Source organism: Lampris incognitus, chromosome 20 (genome assembly GCF_029633865.1).
Source record: "Lampris incognitus isolate fLamInc1 chromosome 20, fLamInc1.hap2, whole genome shotgun sequence".
In the NCBI taxonomy this organism is placed as follows: domain Eukaryota; kingdom Metazoa; phylum Chordata; class Actinopteri; order Lampriformes; family Lampridae; genus Lampris; species Lampris incognitus.
The window spans coordinates 15,543,478-15,563,371 of NC_079230.1; the positions used below are offsets into that span (position 1 = coordinate 15,543,478).

Below are 19,894 nucleotides of genomic sequence, written 5' to 3' on the forward strand. Positions count from 1 at the left end.
TTCCATTTCCCTCACCTCCCTCCTGCTCCTCCCCCTCTCTTTTCTCACTCCTGCTTGTTGTTGTGTATCGTCACTCGCAAGCTCTTCTTTTCTACGTTATCCCTCCCTCTGTCCTCTTGGCCTCCCTTCTCCTCCACCTAGGTTCTCTCCTTCCCCTCCTCCTTGCCCCTGCTTTTCCCCTCTTCAGTGCCGCTAACCCATCCTCCACACTTCTCCTCTTTCTTACTTTTTTATTTCTCTTTTCCTCAGTCATTTTCCCCCTTTCTTGCTCTTTCTTCCTTCCCTACCTCCGGTCTTTTCTTCCCTCCGCTCCTCTCCATCTCTTTATCCCTCCTTCCCTTATCTCCGCCACCATGTTTCCTTTTCCAGTTCCTTTCATCTGTCCATCCCTCTCCACTCCTTCATCCCCTTCCTCTTTTCTCATCCTTTCTTCCTTTATTGCCTCCCTCTCGTTCTCTTTCCCCATGTGTTTGCCTACTCCCTTCCTCCTCCTTCGCTACTCCTTCCGTTTCTTTCCCTCTGTCCTACCTCACCCTTTTCTCTCCCTTTTTTGGTGCTTTCTTTTCTCTTCACCCCTCCTCTCCATCCATTAGTCTTTTGTCCCCGTTCTCCTCCTCCACCTTTCCGTCCCTTTCTTAGACTCTCTCTCTCTCATTCCTCCTTCATCCCTCTTTTTTCTCCATTCATCTTTCATTATTTTACAGCCAATTACTCTGGTCACAAACAGCCCCCCCCCCACCCCCGTTCGACGACAGAGAACAGTCAGTCCTTTTGTCTCGCTTTACCTCGCTCTCTCTTTCTGATTTCTTCTCTGTCTCATATTTCTCAGTCTTTTCTCTCTTTCTCATTTGTGGTCTCTCTTCCTTAAGTTGCTCTCCAGCCGTCAGTTTTCTCCCTGCCTTCCAACTCAGTCTCACCTCTTTTTTCTACCTCTCTCTAAACGTTAGTCTTTTTGCTCACAACTCTTTCTTCCCCGTCTCTTTCTCATCCCCCTTCTTGTAATGTCTATCTCTCTACTCCTCCCTTCTTTTTCCCTGCCTCCTCTCTCTCTCTTTCTCTCTCTCTGATTGTAGTGCGATGTCTTTTGATGCATTCAGCACTTTTCTTCCTACTCGTTAATTAAGAGTGTTGAAGGTGAGAAAGGCAATGGAGGTGTGTGTGTGTGTGTGTGTGTGTGTGTAAACCACTGTAGGTGGAAAATGCTTTTAACAGAAGAGTTGACTGTATCTGTGTGTGTGTGTGCATGTGAGCGAGGCAGCAAAGGGGTCCTACTGGGCCAATCAACGTTAATGAAATCAGGTGTGTGTGTGTGTGTGTGTGTGTGTGTCAGAGTGCTTGGCTTGCAGAAGAGGGGGGATCTAAAAGGGGTCTAAAGAGGAAGGCAAGCTAATTAGAGTTCTCTCTCACCAAACAAGGATCAAACACACACACACACACACACACACCAGTAGGTACATGCATACAGATACACTCCAAAATGTAAAGGTAAAGGACAGACACACACACAAGTGCACCCCCCCCCCACCCCACACACAAGTTGTGTTGTAGGTTTTCAATGTCAGGGGGGCTGTGAATACTAAAACACAGATGCACACACACATCAAGCATTCATGTAAGCCCGCTGGTATGCACACACATTCCTACAAAGTATCTCCCTTATCTCTGCGTCTGTCTGCCTCTGTCTGTCTGTCTGTCTCGTTCTCGCTTGTCTCCCTCTGTCTCTTTGACATATGCCTATGTACAGAAACGCACATACACAAACATACTCACACACACATACACACGTGTGTTTTATATTGGGGCACATCAAAGGGAGGCCATAGTGAGCTGTATGTCTGCTTAATGTCTCCACTCATCTATCCCGGGCCTCAATACACACATGTGCTCACCACGTGTGTGTGCGTGTGTGTGTGTTTGAGTAGGTGAGTGTGAACATTTGAGTCTGCTGCTTGTATACATGTGTACATAGACTGTCTCATTTGTGTCTGTGTTACATGTTTGTGCGCAATATGTTTTTATGCATCCATATAGTGTGCGTGTGTGTGTGTGTCTGGGTGAGAGTTTCATGAGGCTATGTGGGTTTCATGAGACTATATGTGCTCTGGTGCAAACATGTATGTGCATCTGTGTCTCTGTCGGTGTGTGTGTGTTTGTCTGTGTTAATGTGTATGCGTTAATGTGTATGTCAGTAATGATGCATGTGTTTTTTGTGTGTTTATGTGTCAGTAATGACATGTTTGTGTGTGTGTATGTGTATGTGTAAATATATCCGGCTACACACACATGGACACACATTCCAATGTGACAATATGTGTTTGCACATGTATGCATTTATGGTTGTGCCTATATTTGCTGTCTACATGTGCCTGTCTTTCTGCATCTATGAAACTGTGCGTATGTTTGTTTGTGTGTGTGTGTGTGTGTGTGTGTGTGTGTGTGTGTGTGTGTGTGTGTGTGTGTGTGTGTGTGTGTGTGTGTGCGCGCGCGCTCCAGTACCTTGTACAGCGGGGTTGTCTTGCTGGTTTCCATTAAGTTCAGGTTTATCCGCAGCTACAGCAGTGTCTGGTTTTAAACACAAAGAGAAGACAGGAACTTGGTAGGTAGACTAGTAAAAACGCACAACACCTTGTAACTCTTGTTACAGGGACATTTCAGCCACAAACAATGTACACACCTACGTAGGAATACATACGTGTATGTATGTGCGTGTATATTCATGTAGTCCTTTATTTGCACCAAATTCTGTCGAGTATTTCTTCTATGAAAACAGCAAAGCTCCTTGTGTCTTGATTCATGTCAGGAAACACAGGAGTTCTTCTTCTTTTCTTTACATTCGTGCTTCTTTTCTTTACATGCTTATCGAGTTCGAGCCACTTGCTTATGGAAAACACACCACATGTTCCCTCACTTTAAGCCTTTTCGAGCAGGAACAACTAAATCTATGATGACCTTTGAACCCTCTTCTCCCATTAGCTGTCTGTACACCTCCGCCAGAGGAAATGAGAGGAATTCAGACAGAGAAGAAACAAAGAAAAACAGGCAGAAAGAAAGGGCTGATTTTACCATTATTGTTGTCTCTATTGTTGCTAGCGGCGTGCAGCAGTTCAGGGGAGGGGGAGGAGGAGGAGGAGTGCTTGAGAGCATCCTCCACTCTCTCCCTCCTCTTGGACTCGAACTCCAGGGCCTCCTGCAGCTTCCTCTTGGCCTTCTTCTCCTTCTTCAGACGCTTCTGGATGGAGGCTGGGGACCGATGAGGAGAACGTTTCAGTCGTCTTTTTTCAAAACAAGCTATATTAGATGTTTCGCTGCCTTGCACAAGAGGTCCTCTACTGCCGGCTAATGCCAACTGCCCAGTACAGCCACAGTCTTACGCTACTGGCACGTTTTAGAAGGTGGTGAGAAAGGCCCGTATTAATAAAACTTACGCAGTAGTGGATAAAAGTTGGGTAGTAGACATTTTCTCTATTCATAAATGAGGATTTGCGCTTAATTTTTACTGCTTGCCAGATGTCCCCCTCCCCCTTTTTGCCCCCAATTGTACTTGGCCAATTACCCCACTCTTCCAAGCCATCCTGGTCGCTGCTCCACCCCCTCTGCCAATCCAGGGAGGGCTGCAGACTACCACATGCCTCCTCCGATACATGTGGAGTCGCCAGCTGCTTCTTTTCACCTGACAGTGAGGAGTTTTGCCAGGGGAACGTAGCGCGTGGTAGGATCACGCTATTCCCCCCAGTTCCCCCTCCCCCCTGAACAGGTGCCCCGACCAACCGGAAGAGGTGCTAGTGCAGCGACCAGGACACATACCAACATCCGGGTTCCCACCCACAGACACGGCCAATTATGTCTGTAGGGACGCCCGAACAAGCCGGAGGTAACACAGGGATTCGAACCGGAGATCCCCATGTTGGTAGGCAACGGAATAGACCGCTACGCCACCCGGACACCCACTAGCACTTACTTTTTACTGCTTGCCAGATTTGGACCGTTCCGCCTCCTTTTGATGATTTGCTAGTCCTGTAAGTTGTTTATAAAGTACTCCGCTACACTAAAATATCGCCCGCTCAGGCAAGGCGCTAGTTTCCAACTTATGATTATCTATATGAAAATATTTCTCAATAACAAACAAAAAAAATCTCTAAAGAGTCATGTTTTGCCAATTCGTGTCAGTGCTGTCCTTGGAAACAGGTGTTAGTGCCCAAATTAAGAGGTAACATTTGGCACTTTTATTTTCAGTTTCCTATTTTGGGCCAAATTTAAGGTCCAGTAATCAGAGGTGACAGCCTCCTCTCTTGATCTATTAAGTTCTGCTGCGGAAAACAGCACTTGTCTTTGCCTTCCTGTTGGTAATCCATTGTGTTTGCACACAGCCGCAGATGACAAAGGGTGTTTAATATGCAACACTTCATTTACATATGGATTTTAATTGTCATTCACTGGGGTCAGCGCTAACAATTGTGCCATGGTAGTGTCTCTGTAGCCGTAACCACCGCCATGCTGCCTTTATGAATGAACTCAGATTACTGCAGCGTAGATTTTGTATGGTGCAGTGATTTTACCGCAGTTTTATGAATATGGCCTCGGTGTTTTAAGGGCACCATGTTGGAGGCTGTCCAGGGACCTCAGCTGGTGACCTATTGGTCTCAAGCCTCTTCTTTTAACCTCTCAGCTCCCCTACTCCTCTGTCTCTCTCTCTCTCCAATATCTATCTGTCTGGTGTCTGCTCAGCAACTCAGAGGTCAGTCGTCATTCGACACTCATCCCCATCTCTTCTCATCCCGCTCATTTTCTCTACCCTCAATCCCCATCATCGCTCTACTCATCTGTCTATCGGTTTCACCTCGGCTCTGTAGTTCAGAGGTTAGCTGTCGCTCTAGGCTCTCTCTCATCTCTCGCTCTCTGTAGAGCTCCATCTTTAGCTCTCTCTTCTCCGCTTGGATCTGCTTGTCCTGCACACGGGCGTTCTCCACAGCCACCTTCAACAGGCCCTGAGGGGAGACAGAGAGCGACACAGCGAGAGAGAGAGAGAGAGATGCAGAGGGGGAGAAAAACCAAACAAGGGAGAGTGACAGGAAGGCAAAGAGACAGAGGAGGAAGGGGAACACAAGAAAACAGGAACATCGAGGGGATAAGAGAAAGAGGGAGAGAGGACAGAGAAAAAAGACAAGAGAAGAGATAAAGGGAAAGTCAATCTATAAAATTGATCGTACATCGATTTAGAAAGGGATTAAGTGTTTCAGAGTCGTCTGATACAATAACTTTGTGGGTGTGTTGGTGATGCAGTGAAGTCTCTGTTACCACAGTGAAGATTGCACTTGTTTATGCAATGGCATTAAAGTTCATTATACATTTTCATAGAATAAAAAGTTTAGATTGAGATAAAGTGCACATATGACCCAACAGTTTAAATATTTCCATGTAAATTTTAACCAAGCAATCTGACTTAATTGGCTTAATCTGGCTTAAGTGTTAATTCTCTGTGGTTTACCAGCTGCTAAACTAACTGTTGTAGGAGCCAGGTAGCTGGTGAGCGATTTGTCTTGTTTTCTCTTGTTCTTTTTTTCTTACAGCCATCCACCATGATGAAAAATCGGGGGGGGGGGGGGTGAATCTGTCTGTCTGTTTGTTCGTTCGTCACACTGGTACTGTGTGTGCCACAAGGTGGCGGTCGAACAAAAAGTATCAGCAAAAATAAAGCAACAAAACAAATCAGTCATCGCAACTATTGTGCTTCTCGTGTTACATGGGAAATGGTTTATAATAAACTAAACTAACTGAGGGAGCTGGTAAATATATCATTGGTGGAGGACGACATGATGTGGTTAGCTATTCTACTTTTGACCCTTAGTTATCAACGTGTTGAATGAGGAAAATATGTGTACCTGTATGTTGGTTAGCAGTGTCTCCACTGATGACAGGCCATCAGCAAATAGGAATGGCGGAGGGAAGCCAGGGGGCAGGGCTTGTCCGGAGGGCAGCCTATCAAATCCTGGCTTTGCTGTGGGCTGGACCAAAGGGGAGTCTTCTGTAAGACAGAGGCAGGAGGGACAATGGTTACAAGTGAAATAATCTCTCATAACCAGACCTCCATCTCGTCAAGCTAATGGAGACCTGGAAGAACTGAAACGCAGAAGTTGGCTCGAAAAGCGCGGCAACGCAGAGGACTGTTGTCACACTTCAAACCAATAAAATTATGCTAGAGAGAGCTGAAGGTAAATCCAGGCACTGGTTGCTCCCCTGTGAAATTTCCTGTGAACAAAAACTTGTTTGTTCCATGCTGCAAAATATGGGCTTGGACGAGACAATGCCGTCTAACCAGAGGTGCCATTTTCAGAAGCAGCCGTTTGCAAACTCGCAGCCAATCAAATGGCTGCCTCAGGATTTTTAAAGTTCCGTTATCAAAAATGTTTTTGGCAAGATTCTCTCCAGACTCTCCATCAGTTGGACAAAAAGGAGGTCTGGCTACATGAGATTACAAGTAATAAAACCTAAAGTAGAAGTCTACTTTTCACATTTTAGAGTGATATTTCAAATTAGACACAGTATATCTGAAGGTTTTTTTTGATGTTGTCGATCTCGTTTGAGAAACTACACAAGATCTTCGGTATAATTTTACTAGATAAGACAGAGAGTATACTTATATGTCCTGAAATTGGCATTTAAAACCATGTAAAATCCTGTTCACTTCATGTAAATTTTGTGGGAGAAAAACATTGCCAGAGCCCCACCTATTTATCATTCAAACTTCTGGAAGAACCTGGTAAAAATTATTGTTCAATCAATTAAAACCCAAACAAGCCTATACTTAGTTATGCTATCCTTCATGAATCTTACATCTTATATCCAAATTCAGCTTATCCCTGTTGTTTCCCCACCTTTGTGGCTACATGGCTAGCCTCAACACTAATCCCCCCCTCCTTTTCTCCCCAATTGAATTTGGCCAACTACCCCACTCTTCCGAGCCATCCCGGTCGCTGCTCCACCCCTTCTGCCGATCCGGGGAGGGCTGCAGGCTACCACATGCTTCCTCCAATACATGTGGAGTCTCCAGCTGCTTCTTTTCACCTGACAGTGAGGAGTTTCACCAGGGGGATGTAGCGTGTGGGAGGAATCCACGCCCTGACTGACCACAGGAGGCGCTAGTGCAGCGACCAGGACACATACCCACATCCAGCTTCCCACCCGCAGACATGGTCAATTGTGTCTTTACGGATGCCCGACCAAGCTGGAGGTAACACGGGGATTCGAACCGGCGATCCCCATGTTGCTAGGCAACGGAATAGACCGCCACACCACCTGGACGCCCCTCAAAGCTAACTCATCATTTCAACTGAAAATGTACATGAGGTGTTGAGTCACATTAGGTCTTTGAAACCCTTTAAACCCTCTACTTTCATGACATCCAAACACAGATCGGTGGGACGTCCATTTTCCTCATGTCCCTTCATGCCCGCGAAACAAAGTTTGTGGAGATGCATGATTTTTGTCCGACACAAGTGAGTTGCTCTTCAGGAGCTTAGAGTGAAGTTCACGCAACGTTAAGATTTACTAAGGTGTGTAAGGTGATAAAGTGGCATCGTAAGAATCAATTACACAAACAAATACACAAACGCGTGTACACACACACACACACACACACACAAAAACCCACACATACTCAAGGATGTCTTTAATCCTTACCAATTAGTATTGCACATGATTGTCAGAATACTAACGATGTCTGTGGGTGTGTGTGTGTGTGTGTGTGTGTGTGTAAGCGTCTTAATCAGCGTTAATTTCACAGCAGAGTTAACCCAGTTGTCAGTGTGTTAGGCATTAAGGGCTGAGCAGGCACTGTGACGCACTCACAATGAGTTTACTTTACACACACACACACACACACACACACACACACACACACACACACACACACACACACACACACACACACACACCATCTCTATTCCCATATCTCCCACTTCATCCTCACATTCCAACACTCTATTAAGCTGCCTTCCCTCTCGCTCTCCCTCGCCCTCTTTTCCTTTTATTCGTCTTCTTTTTCTCCCTTCCCTTGTACTCTGCTGCATTCCCTCTCTTCCCTTTCTCCTTCCGCTCCATCTTTTTGTCAATTTTTTTCAATTCTCTCTAGGTTTTTCTGCCACTCGCCATCTCGTTCCCTTTCAATCACACGATTTCCACCTGTTTTCTTTTTAACACTCCACCTATTGTCCAACTCTCTCTTGCTCATCTCTCTCTCACGTACACACACACACACACTTCTTTCTCATTTTCCCTATTCCCCAGCTCTCGCTTCACACTCCCTCTCTGTCTGTTTTCTTCCAGGGAACTTTCTCTATCCTGTCTGTCGCTGTCCTTCCTTTTTCTTTTTCCTGATCTTGCTTTCTCTCTCATTTCATCTGTCTCTCCTTTCTCAGCTTTCTTTCACTTGTTCCCTGCTCATGTCCCCTCCATCCTCCCTTCACTCTTTTTTTCTCTCTCACTTCATTTCATTCCTTCATTTTCTCTCTCCCTCTCTCTCTCTATTGCACCCCCTCCCCCACATATTTGGATTAGTTCATTATGTTTTATTGACATGACTAATAAACACATTTTAAATTAATCAAGAAGAAATGATAGTAAATAATCTTGTGTGCATTCAAGCAGAGATGCTCAAATACCGGGAAAAAGGAAAGATAAAAAACGAACGGCCAGTTATTAAAGAAGAACTCTCTCTTCCTCTCCGTCTCTTCATCACTTTGAAAGCATTGACAAATTTCTCCTCTATGAGACAAATGCACCGTATTGATGTAATGACAGTTATCAGCACCAAGTACAGAGTGAGCAAGAAGAGTGAAGGAGGAGGAGGAGGACAGAAAAGTGGAATGGATGGATAAGTAGAGTTCCCAAATTAACAAGCGGTGGGAAAGAGGAAGCAGGGGAGAAGGAAGGGGAAATAATAGATCGTCTGGTTAGGACTCTGGAAGCGAGAAAGGGAGAGGTAAATATTATAGTTAAAAGGAGTGTGGGGAGGTGCGGCGAGATAAAGATGAAGAAGAGAGATGACCGAGAGATGAGAGAAGGACAAGAAAAACGAAGATTGAGACAAGAGTGTCATGTTAGAGCTGAAAAAGGGTATTATTCTGTACAGTCCTACACGGCTTGCAGACCTCATTAATCAGCGCTTTGTTGGAAGACCGTCTCAGATCTGTGGCGCCTGAGTCGATCAACTCCTTGTTTTTTTTCTATTCACGTGGAGCGTACAGTAACGTTAAGCTGAGCAGCTCACTAGTTACTGTAGGAACCAAACCATCTGCAAGCATAGCCAACAGCTTCTAGTGTATAAACACGAACCCTCTGCTCAAACAGTAATGTTATCTACTGGACCCTTCCCACTCATGAACAAATCGTATCGCTTGACCCATATAAAGTCATAGCATGCCAACATTTGTAAGAAAATCTCATTATCCCATTATCACTCGGCATTATTAGTGGCGCAGTGGTTAGTGCCGTTGCCTCACAGCAAGAAGGTCCTGGGTTCGAACCCTGGGGTTGGAGGGGGTTCATCTCAGGTCGTTCTCTGTGTGGAGTTTGCATGTTCTCCCCGTGTCTGCAGTGGGTTTTCTCCGGGTGCTCCGGTTTCCCCCACCATCAAAAAGACATGCATGTTAGGGTTAATGCTCCTGGCTGTGCCTTTGACCGAGGCATGGCAAGACGAACTGGAGGGTGGCTGCCCACTGCTCCTAGCTACACAGCTAGGATGGGTTAAATGCAGAGCGTAAGGGATCAATGAAGTATCTCAAAATCAAAATCTCTGTTTAGACTGGAGTCTCCTCTTTCTGTTTGGTTTGTGCACGCCAGTCCGCTTGATAGAGACAAATCTGACTGTTAACAAGCAGAAGACTCGTGATTTGTCTCCTCCTGAAATCCACCTGAGCCATGCAGCTGATTCAAGAATCGCCGTACCCGTTCACCAATTGAATCGGCGAAATGACGTGAGTCAGACTTGCTAACCGAATCAAACGTCAGCACTGCCGGTCATGCTCGACTCGGAATGAGCTGGAAACCTGTCAATGTTTTTTTTTTCTCCCCAATTGTACTTGGCCAATTACCCCGCTCTTGCGAGCCATCCCGGTCGCTGCTCCACCCTCTCTGCCCACCCGGGGAGGGCTGCAGACTACCACATGCCTCCTCCGATACATGTGGAGTCACCAGCTGCCTCTTTTCACCTGACAGTGAGGAGTTTCACCGGGGGGACGTAGCACGTGGGAGGATCATGCTATTCCCCCCAGTGCTCCCTCCGCCCCTGAACAGGCACCCCAACTGACCAGAGGAGGCGCTAGTGCAGCGACCAGGACACATACCCACATTCGGCTTCACACCCACAGACACGGCCAATTGTGTCTGTAGGGACGTCCGACCAGAACCCCGTCAATGTTGATATCAACTTCCAAAGTATGTGATAGATTACAATCGATCACAGATTTACCATCAAACTCGTGTAATGTGACGTCACAAGTGGTTCATCCGACTAGAGAGGCTGGTCGGACCAGGTATGAAAACCCGACACTAAGTCGAGGTGGAGAGTTGGTGAGAGGGAGATGGAGAGAATTTAAGGGGAAAGGCAATAAGAAAAGAAGGAGCAGAGAGGCGATAAACAGCGAGGGAGATGAAAGGAGAGGGGAGGATAGAAGATTAGGTTAGACCGATAGGACAGAAGGTGAACAGAGATGGGAGGATTGGAGCGAAGACAGAAAAGACAGTAGAGGGGTTTGGATGAAGAGAGAGAGAGAGACGGTGAGATAGGAGAGGAACAAAGGGAAAGAGGAGAGAAACGAATTAGATGGAAACAGAATGGGCTGTAAGAATGGGGGGGGGAAGGAGAGGAGAGGAAAGGGGAGGAACGAAGGGAGAAGAGAGGCCCCGCATGCTTTTAGTGCCTGACCTTTTGACCCCTTTTAACCAGCCCCCCCCTTCACTTACCATCTCCCTCCATCTCTCTATCTATCTCTCTATCTATCTATCTATCTATCTCTCTCTCCAGCTTTCATTTGATTGATGGCTCTGGGATGGGTGATCGATAGAAAACACAGAAAGATCCTGGTGTGTGCGCGCGCGCGCGTGTGTGTGTGTGTGTGTGTGTGTGTGTGTGTGAGAGAGTGAGTGGTCATACACTCGCATGGGCATTTGAGTGCGTCTGTCTAAGCTGATATATATCCATGTTTCCATGTGTGTGTAAGCGTGTGGGAGAGTTAGCAGCTCATACACACACTTGTATTTGTGTTTCCATGTCTCGGTCTGTGTTTGCATTCATATATATACACTTTTCCATTATCATACTTATGAGCGTATGTGCATGTGTGTGTGAGCACTTTGCCGGACCACTATCCCTTTGAGAAAAGCGGGTAGTGATGGAGAGGATGCAAGGCTAATTTGTCAGAGGCCGATAGGTTGGGTCTGCAGCTTTAAACACAACACCATATGGGTGCCGAGGACGGCGATGGCCAAGATTAATCATCAAATCAAAATAATCCTGTTTTGTTTTGAAAAGCAGATAGATGGATTTGGGTGAGGGTAAGGTAGGGGTCAGGGTGTATATTCTCAATTAGCATAGTAATCCAAACATACTATGTGTCTTATACGTGTGTGTGTGTGTGTGTGTGTGTGTGTGTGTGTGTGTGTGTGTGTGTGTGTATCTTAGGGATTTAGCTGTCTTTTAAGGAACAAGATTTGTCAACAGGAAAAAAATAAGTGTTGTATGTATTCACTGACTTATCAGTTTTAATGTGTGTGTGTGAGTGTGTGTGTGTTAGTGTCCCAACCTTTGTCCTTGGTGATTTTCTTGATGGGGACAGCAGGGTTGGTCAGTGCAACATCTGCATCAGCTGAGGCTAGTCCTATTGAGATGCAAAAACGGTGATGGTAAATTATATGTGTGTGTGTGTGTGGGGGGGTATTCTGAATAGCTATGTGCTTGCCTTCCACTGCTTGTGTGTGCTTATATGCATGTCCGTGTGATTTCACTAGGGGTGGAGCCGAATTTGGTATTCAGCGAAGCACAAATACTGGGTTTTCACGAGTATTTGTTTTGTACCAATATTTTGTGTTTTCGGGAAGAAAGAAAACCATGTCAGATAGCCCGTGGTCCTCATAGCGGTCTTCTCAGACGGTAAGCGACACTTCGCCTGCATACCAGCTTGGACCCGCGGGGGTCTCGATGCGCTCCTCATGTGAATAGACAGGCAGACAAGCGCTCTGCGAGTAAACACCAGGTGCTCTATGCGTGGTAACCATGGAAACAGCTTCGCTGCACTACTGTATCCCTGCAGGTAGAACTGTATTTTCTTTATAGGCTGTAGCAACATATTAAGATATATCTTCTATAGATACTGAAACAATGTGTATGACTAAATATATAACTACTAACTTTCAAATTAGCTCAAATAGTTTACTAGCGAGTTGAGTCGAGCCTAGCTGAACCGAGTTGAGTTGAGCTGGCTCTAGTTGAGTCTAGTTGAGTTGTTGCTTGTTGTTGGTGACGTGTGGTGCGTCTGGATCCAGTGAAGCTAGGGTGAACACTGGGTTACCTTTTGAACAGCGCTAAGCTATTTTGTAAAAATGGAAAAGTTGCTGTAGAGAAATGAAGAAGGGAGGCAGAAGTCAAATGACCGGATCTGGAAGAGCGCAGGTTACATTTGGGTAATGTTGGTGATGTCTCTCCTGCTTCTCCTCGGCCTTCGCGTTTGTTTTGTGTACCCAGTAATCTGAGTTTGGTTCCTCAGTTTTGTGAAAGGGGCCCAGATACGTTTTGCTCAGTTTTTGAGCGAGTAGCCGAGGGTAGTCACACATTTTAATCGTAGGTGTACTCCACTGGGGGTTCATAATTATAATAATAACAAGACTGTATGTTACAGTTTATAATAGTATTGATAAATATATATATACACTACCGTTCAAAAGTTTGGGATCACCCAAACAATTTTGTGTTTTCCATGAAAAGTCACACTTATTCACCACCATATGTTGTGAAATGAATAGAAAATAGAGTCAAGACATTGACAAGGTTAGAAATAATGATTTGTATTTGAAATAAGATTTTTTTTACATCAAACTTTGCTTTCGTCAAAGAATCCTCCATTTGCAGCAATTACAGCATTGCAGACCTTTGGCATTCTAGCTGTTAATTTGTTGAGGTAATCTGGAGAAATTGCACCCCACGCTTCCAGAAGCAGCTCCCACAAGTTGGATTGGTTGGATGGGCACTTCTTTGAGCAGATTGAGTTTCTGGAGCATCACATTTGTGGGGTCAATTAAACGCTCAAAATGGCCAGAAAAAGAGAACTTTCATCTGAAACTCGACAGTCTATTCTTGTTCTTAGAAATGAAGGCTATTCCATGCGAGAAATTGCTAAGAAATTGAAGATTTCCAACACCGGTGTGTACTACTCCCTTCAGAGGACAGCACAAACAGGCTCTAACCAGAGTAGAAAAAGAAGTGGGAGGCCGCGTTGCACAACTGAGCAAGAAGATAAGTACAGTAGAGTCTCTAGTTTGAGAAACAGACGCCTCACAGGTCCCCAACTGGCATCTTCATTAAATAGTACCTGTTAGAGCCAAAGGTCTGCAATGCTGTAATTGCTGCAAATGGAGGATTCTTTGACGAAAGCAAAGTTTGATGTAAAAAAAATCTTATTTCAAATACAAATCATTATTTCTAACCTTGTCAATGTCTTGACTCTATTTTCTATTCATTTCACAACATATGGTGGTGAATAAGTGTGACTTTTCATGGAAAACACAAAATTGTTTGGGTGATCCCAAACTTTTGAACGGTAGTGTATATTATATATATAAAATAAAACTCTCCCCGGGGGTGTTCGGGTGGTGTGGCAGTCTATTCCGTTGCCTACCAACACGGGCTCGGCGGTTTGAATCCCCATGTTACCTCCGGCTTGGTCGGTTGTCCCCACAGACACAATTGGCCATGTCTGCAGGGAAGCCGGATGTGGGTATATGTCCTGGTTGCTGCACTAGCGCCTCCTCTGGTCGGTCGGGTTGCCTGGTGAGGGGGAACTGGGGGGAATAGCGTGATCCTCCCAAGCGCTACGTCCCCCTGGCAAACCTCTTCACTGTCAAGTGAAAAGAAGCGGCTGTCAACTCCACATGTATCAGAGTAGGCATGTGGTAGTCTGCAGCCCTCCCCGGATCGGCAGAGGGGGTGGAGCAGCTACCGGGACGGCTCAAAGAGTGGAGTAATTGGCCGGATACAATTGAAGACAAAAAGGGGAGGGGGTTGGGGAACAAAAAAAAAAAACAAACTCCCTCCAGGTTGGGGATGAGTTGTTGCCTCAAGTGGAGGAGTTGAAGTATCTCGGGGTCTTGTTCACAAGTGATGGTAGGATGGAGCGGGAGATTGGCAAAGTGGATTGGTGCAGCAGCCTCAGCAGTAATGCGGACATTGTACCAGACCATTGTGGTGGGAGCTGAACCGGAAGGCAAAGCGCTCAGTTTACCAGTCAGTCTTTGTTCCAGCCCTCACCTATGGTCATGAGCTTTGGGTAGTGACTGAAAGGGTGAGATCGCGGATACAAGCGGCTGAAATGAGTTTCCTCCGTAGGGTGTCTGGGCTCAGCCTTAGAGACAGGGTGAGGAGCTCGGACATCCGGAGGGAGCTCGGAGTAGAGCCGCTGCTCCTTCGCGTCGAAAGGAGCCAGTTGAAGTGGTTCGGGCACCCGATTAGGATGCCTCCTGGGCGCCTTCCTTTGGAGGTTTTCCGGGCACGTCTAACTGGGAGGAGACCCGGGGTAGACCCAGAACTTGCTGGAGGGACTACATGTCCAATTCCAATCTGGCCTGGGAACGCCTTGGGGTCCCCCAGGAGGAGCTGGAGGGCGTTGCAGGGAAGAGGGATGTCTGGAGTGCCCTACTTCGCTTGCTGCCACCGTGACTTGACCCTGGAGAAGCAGCTGATGATGAGATGAGAATAAAACTTGTGTTCTGCCGGATCTCCCAGTCAGGGTTGAGTAAGGTTTAGTTCCTGGCCTACGCTAAGTCAGAGACAACAGTTTTTATCTGTAATGATTGTTTATATTCTGTCTGCTCAGCGTCCTCCAATCAGGGCGGGTGTTGGGGGGGGGGGCTCACAATGTTTATTAGTTTTGGGTTTAGTTTATTGGTTCGAGTGTGGATTAGGAGTTGAATGTCAGTTTTAAAATGATTTTCTTTTCAATGATGTTCATGTTTACACGTGTTTACTGCTGGGTTTATGAAAACCATAAACCAATAGTACACTTAAGTGTTCATAATTATTATAATAGCTTATTGAAGAACACTTATTTTAACGCTTTAATAAAAACAAAACAGGGTTGTTACGCCTATTCCCACTTTGATTTGAATAAAAATACATCCCTATTGTTAACATTTTTACATAGTTTTTTTCCCTTGGGTTTGTATGTGTGTGTGTGTATGTATGTATATATATAGTATATATATAGATAGATATAGATGTGTGTGTGTGTACATACCTAGTCTTTCTGGGGAGCTGGAGGCAGAGCTGCTGGGCTGAGACTGCAGAGGAGTGTTACTTTCATCCACTGAGGGAGTAGGAGATGGACTGTCACACACACGTTCCTGGAGAGAAAAGGAATAAGAGAGAGAGAGAGAGTAGGACAGAGAGAGAGAGACAGATTAAGGATGCGATTAAGGGAGAAATGGAGTGAGAGGGAAACAGGAAAAGATGGGCAAAGGCCGAAGCAGGGGAATAAAGAAAGGAAGACTCAATGAGAGGGGGGGAGAAAGAGACAGAAGGAAAAATAAAGTGGGAGACAGCGAGAGAGGGGAGGCAAGTGAGAGGGTGAGATAGAAAGGCAGAGAGAGAGAGGAGGGAGAAAGAGGAGGGGAGAAATGTCAGTCAATCAGTCCGCGTGTTAATGTGGTTTTTCTTGTATTGATAACTTTGCAGTACATTTCACTCCTTTTTTTGCCAGGCCGGTGCACTTCTGAAAGTTCAGCTAGTAACAAGATGGGTTTCTAAAGGGAGAGTTGAACTTTCCAGGACAACACACATCGTGTCAGCCAAACACACATAATTAGCTGCCAGATCACTGCGGGTTTAATTGGTACGTAGACGCAGATGGTTTACGGCAACACTTGGAACAAAAATGAGCGAAAAAATTAGGACAGTGAAAAAGGTTGGTGGTCGTTGTTTGCTAATTTCCAGAAGCCAGAATCACTAAGAGCCAGTGTGGTGACCCACTGGCTGTGTAGCATTGTGATACTGATAGTGGCAGCTACTGCGTGAATTGTGTTGTTATTGAGAATAATGCAGTGAGCTTTTTCATACCATCAGTACAAAATGCATGAAGCAGTTCTTTCCCTACCGACAACTTGGAATAGGATAGACATCTCCCGAGACGTCCTAATGAGCGAAAAACATCTCTGAAGAGTTTGTAATAACTCTCTTATACGCAAGAGATTTATTTAAGTACAATCAGTATAAGAAAATTCCAAGGTTATAATTAGAAGAACTCCTAAATGTTCACCTTTTACTTTTTACAGATTGTGTTTGTGTGCATGTATGTGTGTTTGCGTGTGTATGTGTCACCTTGATGACAGGTGCGCGGTGTGTGTGACCGTGTATCTGCTGCGCCGCCGCGGCCATATTGGCGATGGTGCTGAGGTGGTTCATCTGGGACATCGCCATGGCTACGGACGCCGGCGGTAACTGAGACATCGCCATGGCCACAGATGCAGGGGGCAACCCCACTGGAAGCAAGGGGTGGGGCATCATCATGAAGGGCAGGTCCAACCCTGGGTAAGGGGGCAGGGGGAGAGAGAGAGAAGGGAAGTATTTTCACTTGCCGTATGGACAGATATGAAAGTACTATGTCATTTGTTTCTGCTATAATATGTATAAAAAGACACTATGGACTCAGGAAGCGATAGAAAGACCGAGGGTGCCAAAGATAAACTGACAATAATGTTGTGCATTTGTTGAGCTTATATTAACAATTACATCACACAAGAGAAAGACTGTCTGCTGTGGTTGTAACAATGTACGTTTTTTCTCGGTTACTGTCAAAGGGGAAACAGGCTGAAAGAGAGAAGCACACACTGACAAATGATGAGACAGACGCACAAGAGCTGGTATATATACTGTGTGTCTGCAGCATATGGCTTTTTATCAAAAATTAACGGAAAAGGGGTGGAAAAAGTTTAAAAAAAAGAGGAAAGGTCAAAGGTCAGAGGCCTGGGACATGATAGAAAAAAGAGGTCAAAGGTCCTTCCCCCCCCACTCGTTTTCAATGTCTGCCTTTATCAGTATTTCTCCTTCATTACACTCCATCTCTCTCTTGCTACCTCTCTCTCTCCCTCTTTTGCCATCAGCTTTTCCATCACTTCAGTTACCTTCAATTCACTACAATTTTAATTCAGCATCCTTTATTGGCATGGAAGTTGGGAACAATACTGCCGAAGTATCAAGCTGATCAGCTTTTTTGAATGTTTAATCCCTTTCCACAGTGTATGTGTGTGTGTTTGCACACGTGCCTAGACAGTGGGGGGATTTGCTGCATATTCGACTCTCGGACCCTCGACCACACAGTACCAGCAGTTGAAGTGGAAGTAATTTGTGTTGGTATTCACAAACAGTGTTCAGCAATGAACACTCAAGTTTAAACGACAATAAGAACGAGTGTCAAAGCACAACAGTGTATTGGCTTTAACATCACAAGTTACCAAACACAAGTGTGAGTGTTTGTCCATTTGGTCACAAAGTGTGTGATGTTTTCATTTCACTGTTAGGTTCTTCCCCTTAAGTCTCTATTTTCTCTCTCTCTCTCTGTACACCCCCCACCTTTTCTACCCATCCTGCATACACACACACTTGTGGGGACATTCCATTAACTTAAATTCATTCCCTGACCCCTGACCTCTGACTGTTACCCCTCACCACTAAAAGCCCGACCGGAACCCCAAAACCTGACCCCAAGATGACCCCCTTTTAAAAGGGAGTCAAGTCAAGATGTCCTCACCTTAGAGACAACAAAAACACTCACTGCCAAGATGACACTCGTGCACACGCACACAAGTGAGCACTTCTGCACACACAAACTCTTCCTCTCATTCTCTCTCAATAATGCACACACGCACAAGGATAACACATAGGCATATCGACTGTTAATCTCTCTCTCGTCTTTCTCTTCTCTCTCTCACACGCACACCGCAGCAGCTTTCATTTCAACGAAACAATAACACTGATTGCTGTTGTCGTGACAACTGAAGTGATAGAACAATCAATGTGAGTGTTTGTTGCCTCCCGCAGTGGTGTGTGTTTGTGTGTGCGAACTATGAGATGGCAAGAGATTGTGTGTGTGTGTGTTTGTGCAAGTGGTGTTGATGAATTGAGTCATTTTGTAGAGTGTGTGCTGATTAATCCAGGCTGAGAGTTAACACAAGGAACAGATTAGATGGAGCACATTAACAAATATCACCACTGTGCGTGTGTGTGTGTGGGAGGTGCATCTGCCTTTCTTCCATATAAATAATAGTCTTTGTGCGTATGTAAGTGTCGGTCGGTGCTGATAGTTGTATGACTGTGTGTGTGTGTGTGTGTGTGTGTGTGTGTGTGTGTGCGCGCGCGCGCGCGTGCATGTCTCAGAGCATGCGTCTGCACTCACTGTTAGCTAGTAGCTGTTGCTGCTGTAACTGTTGTTGATTGACAGCTCCCATTGCCGGCCCCCTCCCTCCTCCCCCACCTCCTCCCCCACCAGCTCCGCTGTGGGCTCCGGATGGGGGGCTGGTCATACGCTCCTTATCCCAGGAACACTCACTTCCACCTGAGGAGAAAGAGAGAGAGAGAGAGAGAGAGAGAGGTTGGTTCTTCGTTTCGCCATGCCATATACAACACTGTTGTCAATACTTGGGCATTCCACTGTGAAAGCTGCAGGCATAGATAGCAATGGTTCAGTTTTAAAGGCAGAATACAAAAAAACAAAACTGCTTGACCATCTCTAAGAAACTAGTGTGCTTTGCATTTATTGGAGGAGACTTGCTTTTTACAGACTTGAGAGGAAACAGTTTGTGTGACTTTGTCCTTCCTCGCATCCTATTGGCTACACCGCACCTGATCCGTCAGGACAGCACCTATAGACCGTGATTCAAACTGATGACAACCTCGCATCTTAGTTTTGTCAGATCTGCCCTATAACCACACCGTCACCACTTATTTTGAATCAGGAACACTTTGTGGTTTCATTTCATGTTTTCCCGGCCCACAGCAGTGCAACATGAAGACGAAAACACATCTAAAAACTACAAGAACACATATTTAAAACTACAAAAAATAAAAAAATCACTGTCCAAGAGAACGAATGCCAGCCAGGATGACTGTCTGAACTGCCGGTCTGCATGGGCTAGCAGTTAGCTTAGCCTGCCCCGCTTCCGCATCCTGTTAGACCACCCTGGGTGTTTCCTCTTGGGCCGCAGGGTCATGGTCCCTGGGCCCACCAGACGCAGCAGACCAAGCTCCAGCCGATCCAGCACCAGCTCTCCCAGCCATCAAACGAAGACAAAACTCAGATGCAGACGTAGACAGACACACTGCATGGACGGTACTGGGTGAGGCTGCTACAAATGGAAGTTCGCGCAGCCGTGTTCCCACGCCGGACGCGGGAAAATTAGCATCAAAAAAATGGCAGATGGACTGGTTTATTGTGTAATTTTTCATATATTGTTCGTACTTGCAGTTGCTTTTTGCCGTTGTTATCCTGTCAGTTTCTTCCCACTGCAGAAACAGTGAGTACTACAAGGAATATCTGGCCGACTGAATGTAAACTCTTATAACTGGAATGTGACTATGTATTTAAATTGGTTTTCTTCTTTAAATGCGATGACAAACAGAAAAAGCATGCTGTGCCAG

At 45.7% G+C, this 19,894-nt stretch overlaps 1 protein-coding gene across 1 annotated transcript in view; it reads right to left on the reverse strand.

The window, feature by feature from the left end:
* dachb (dachshund b) overlaps positions 1–19,894 on the reverse strand; it is a 101,961-nt gene that overhangs the window by 4,242 nt on the left and 77,825 nt on the right. The window contains exons 5-12 of the mRNA XM_056300650.1: positions 18,654–18,812; positions 16,580–16,785; positions 15,501–15,606; positions 11,799–11,873; positions 5,880–6,022; positions 4,838–4,985; positions 3,064–3,240; positions 2,497–2,562 (exon numbers count right to left, since the gene is read on the reverse strand). Coding sequence (XP_056156625.1) covers positions 2,497–2,562; positions 3,064–3,240; positions 4,838–4,985; positions 5,880–6,022; positions 11,799–11,873; positions 15,501–15,606; positions 16,580–16,785; positions 18,654–18,812 — 1,080 coding nt within the window. The remainder of the gene's footprint in view (positions 1–2,496; positions 2,563–3,063; positions 3,241–4,837; positions 4,986–5,879; positions 6,023–11,798; positions 11,874–15,500; positions 15,607–16,579; positions 16,786–18,653; positions 18,813–19,894) is intronic.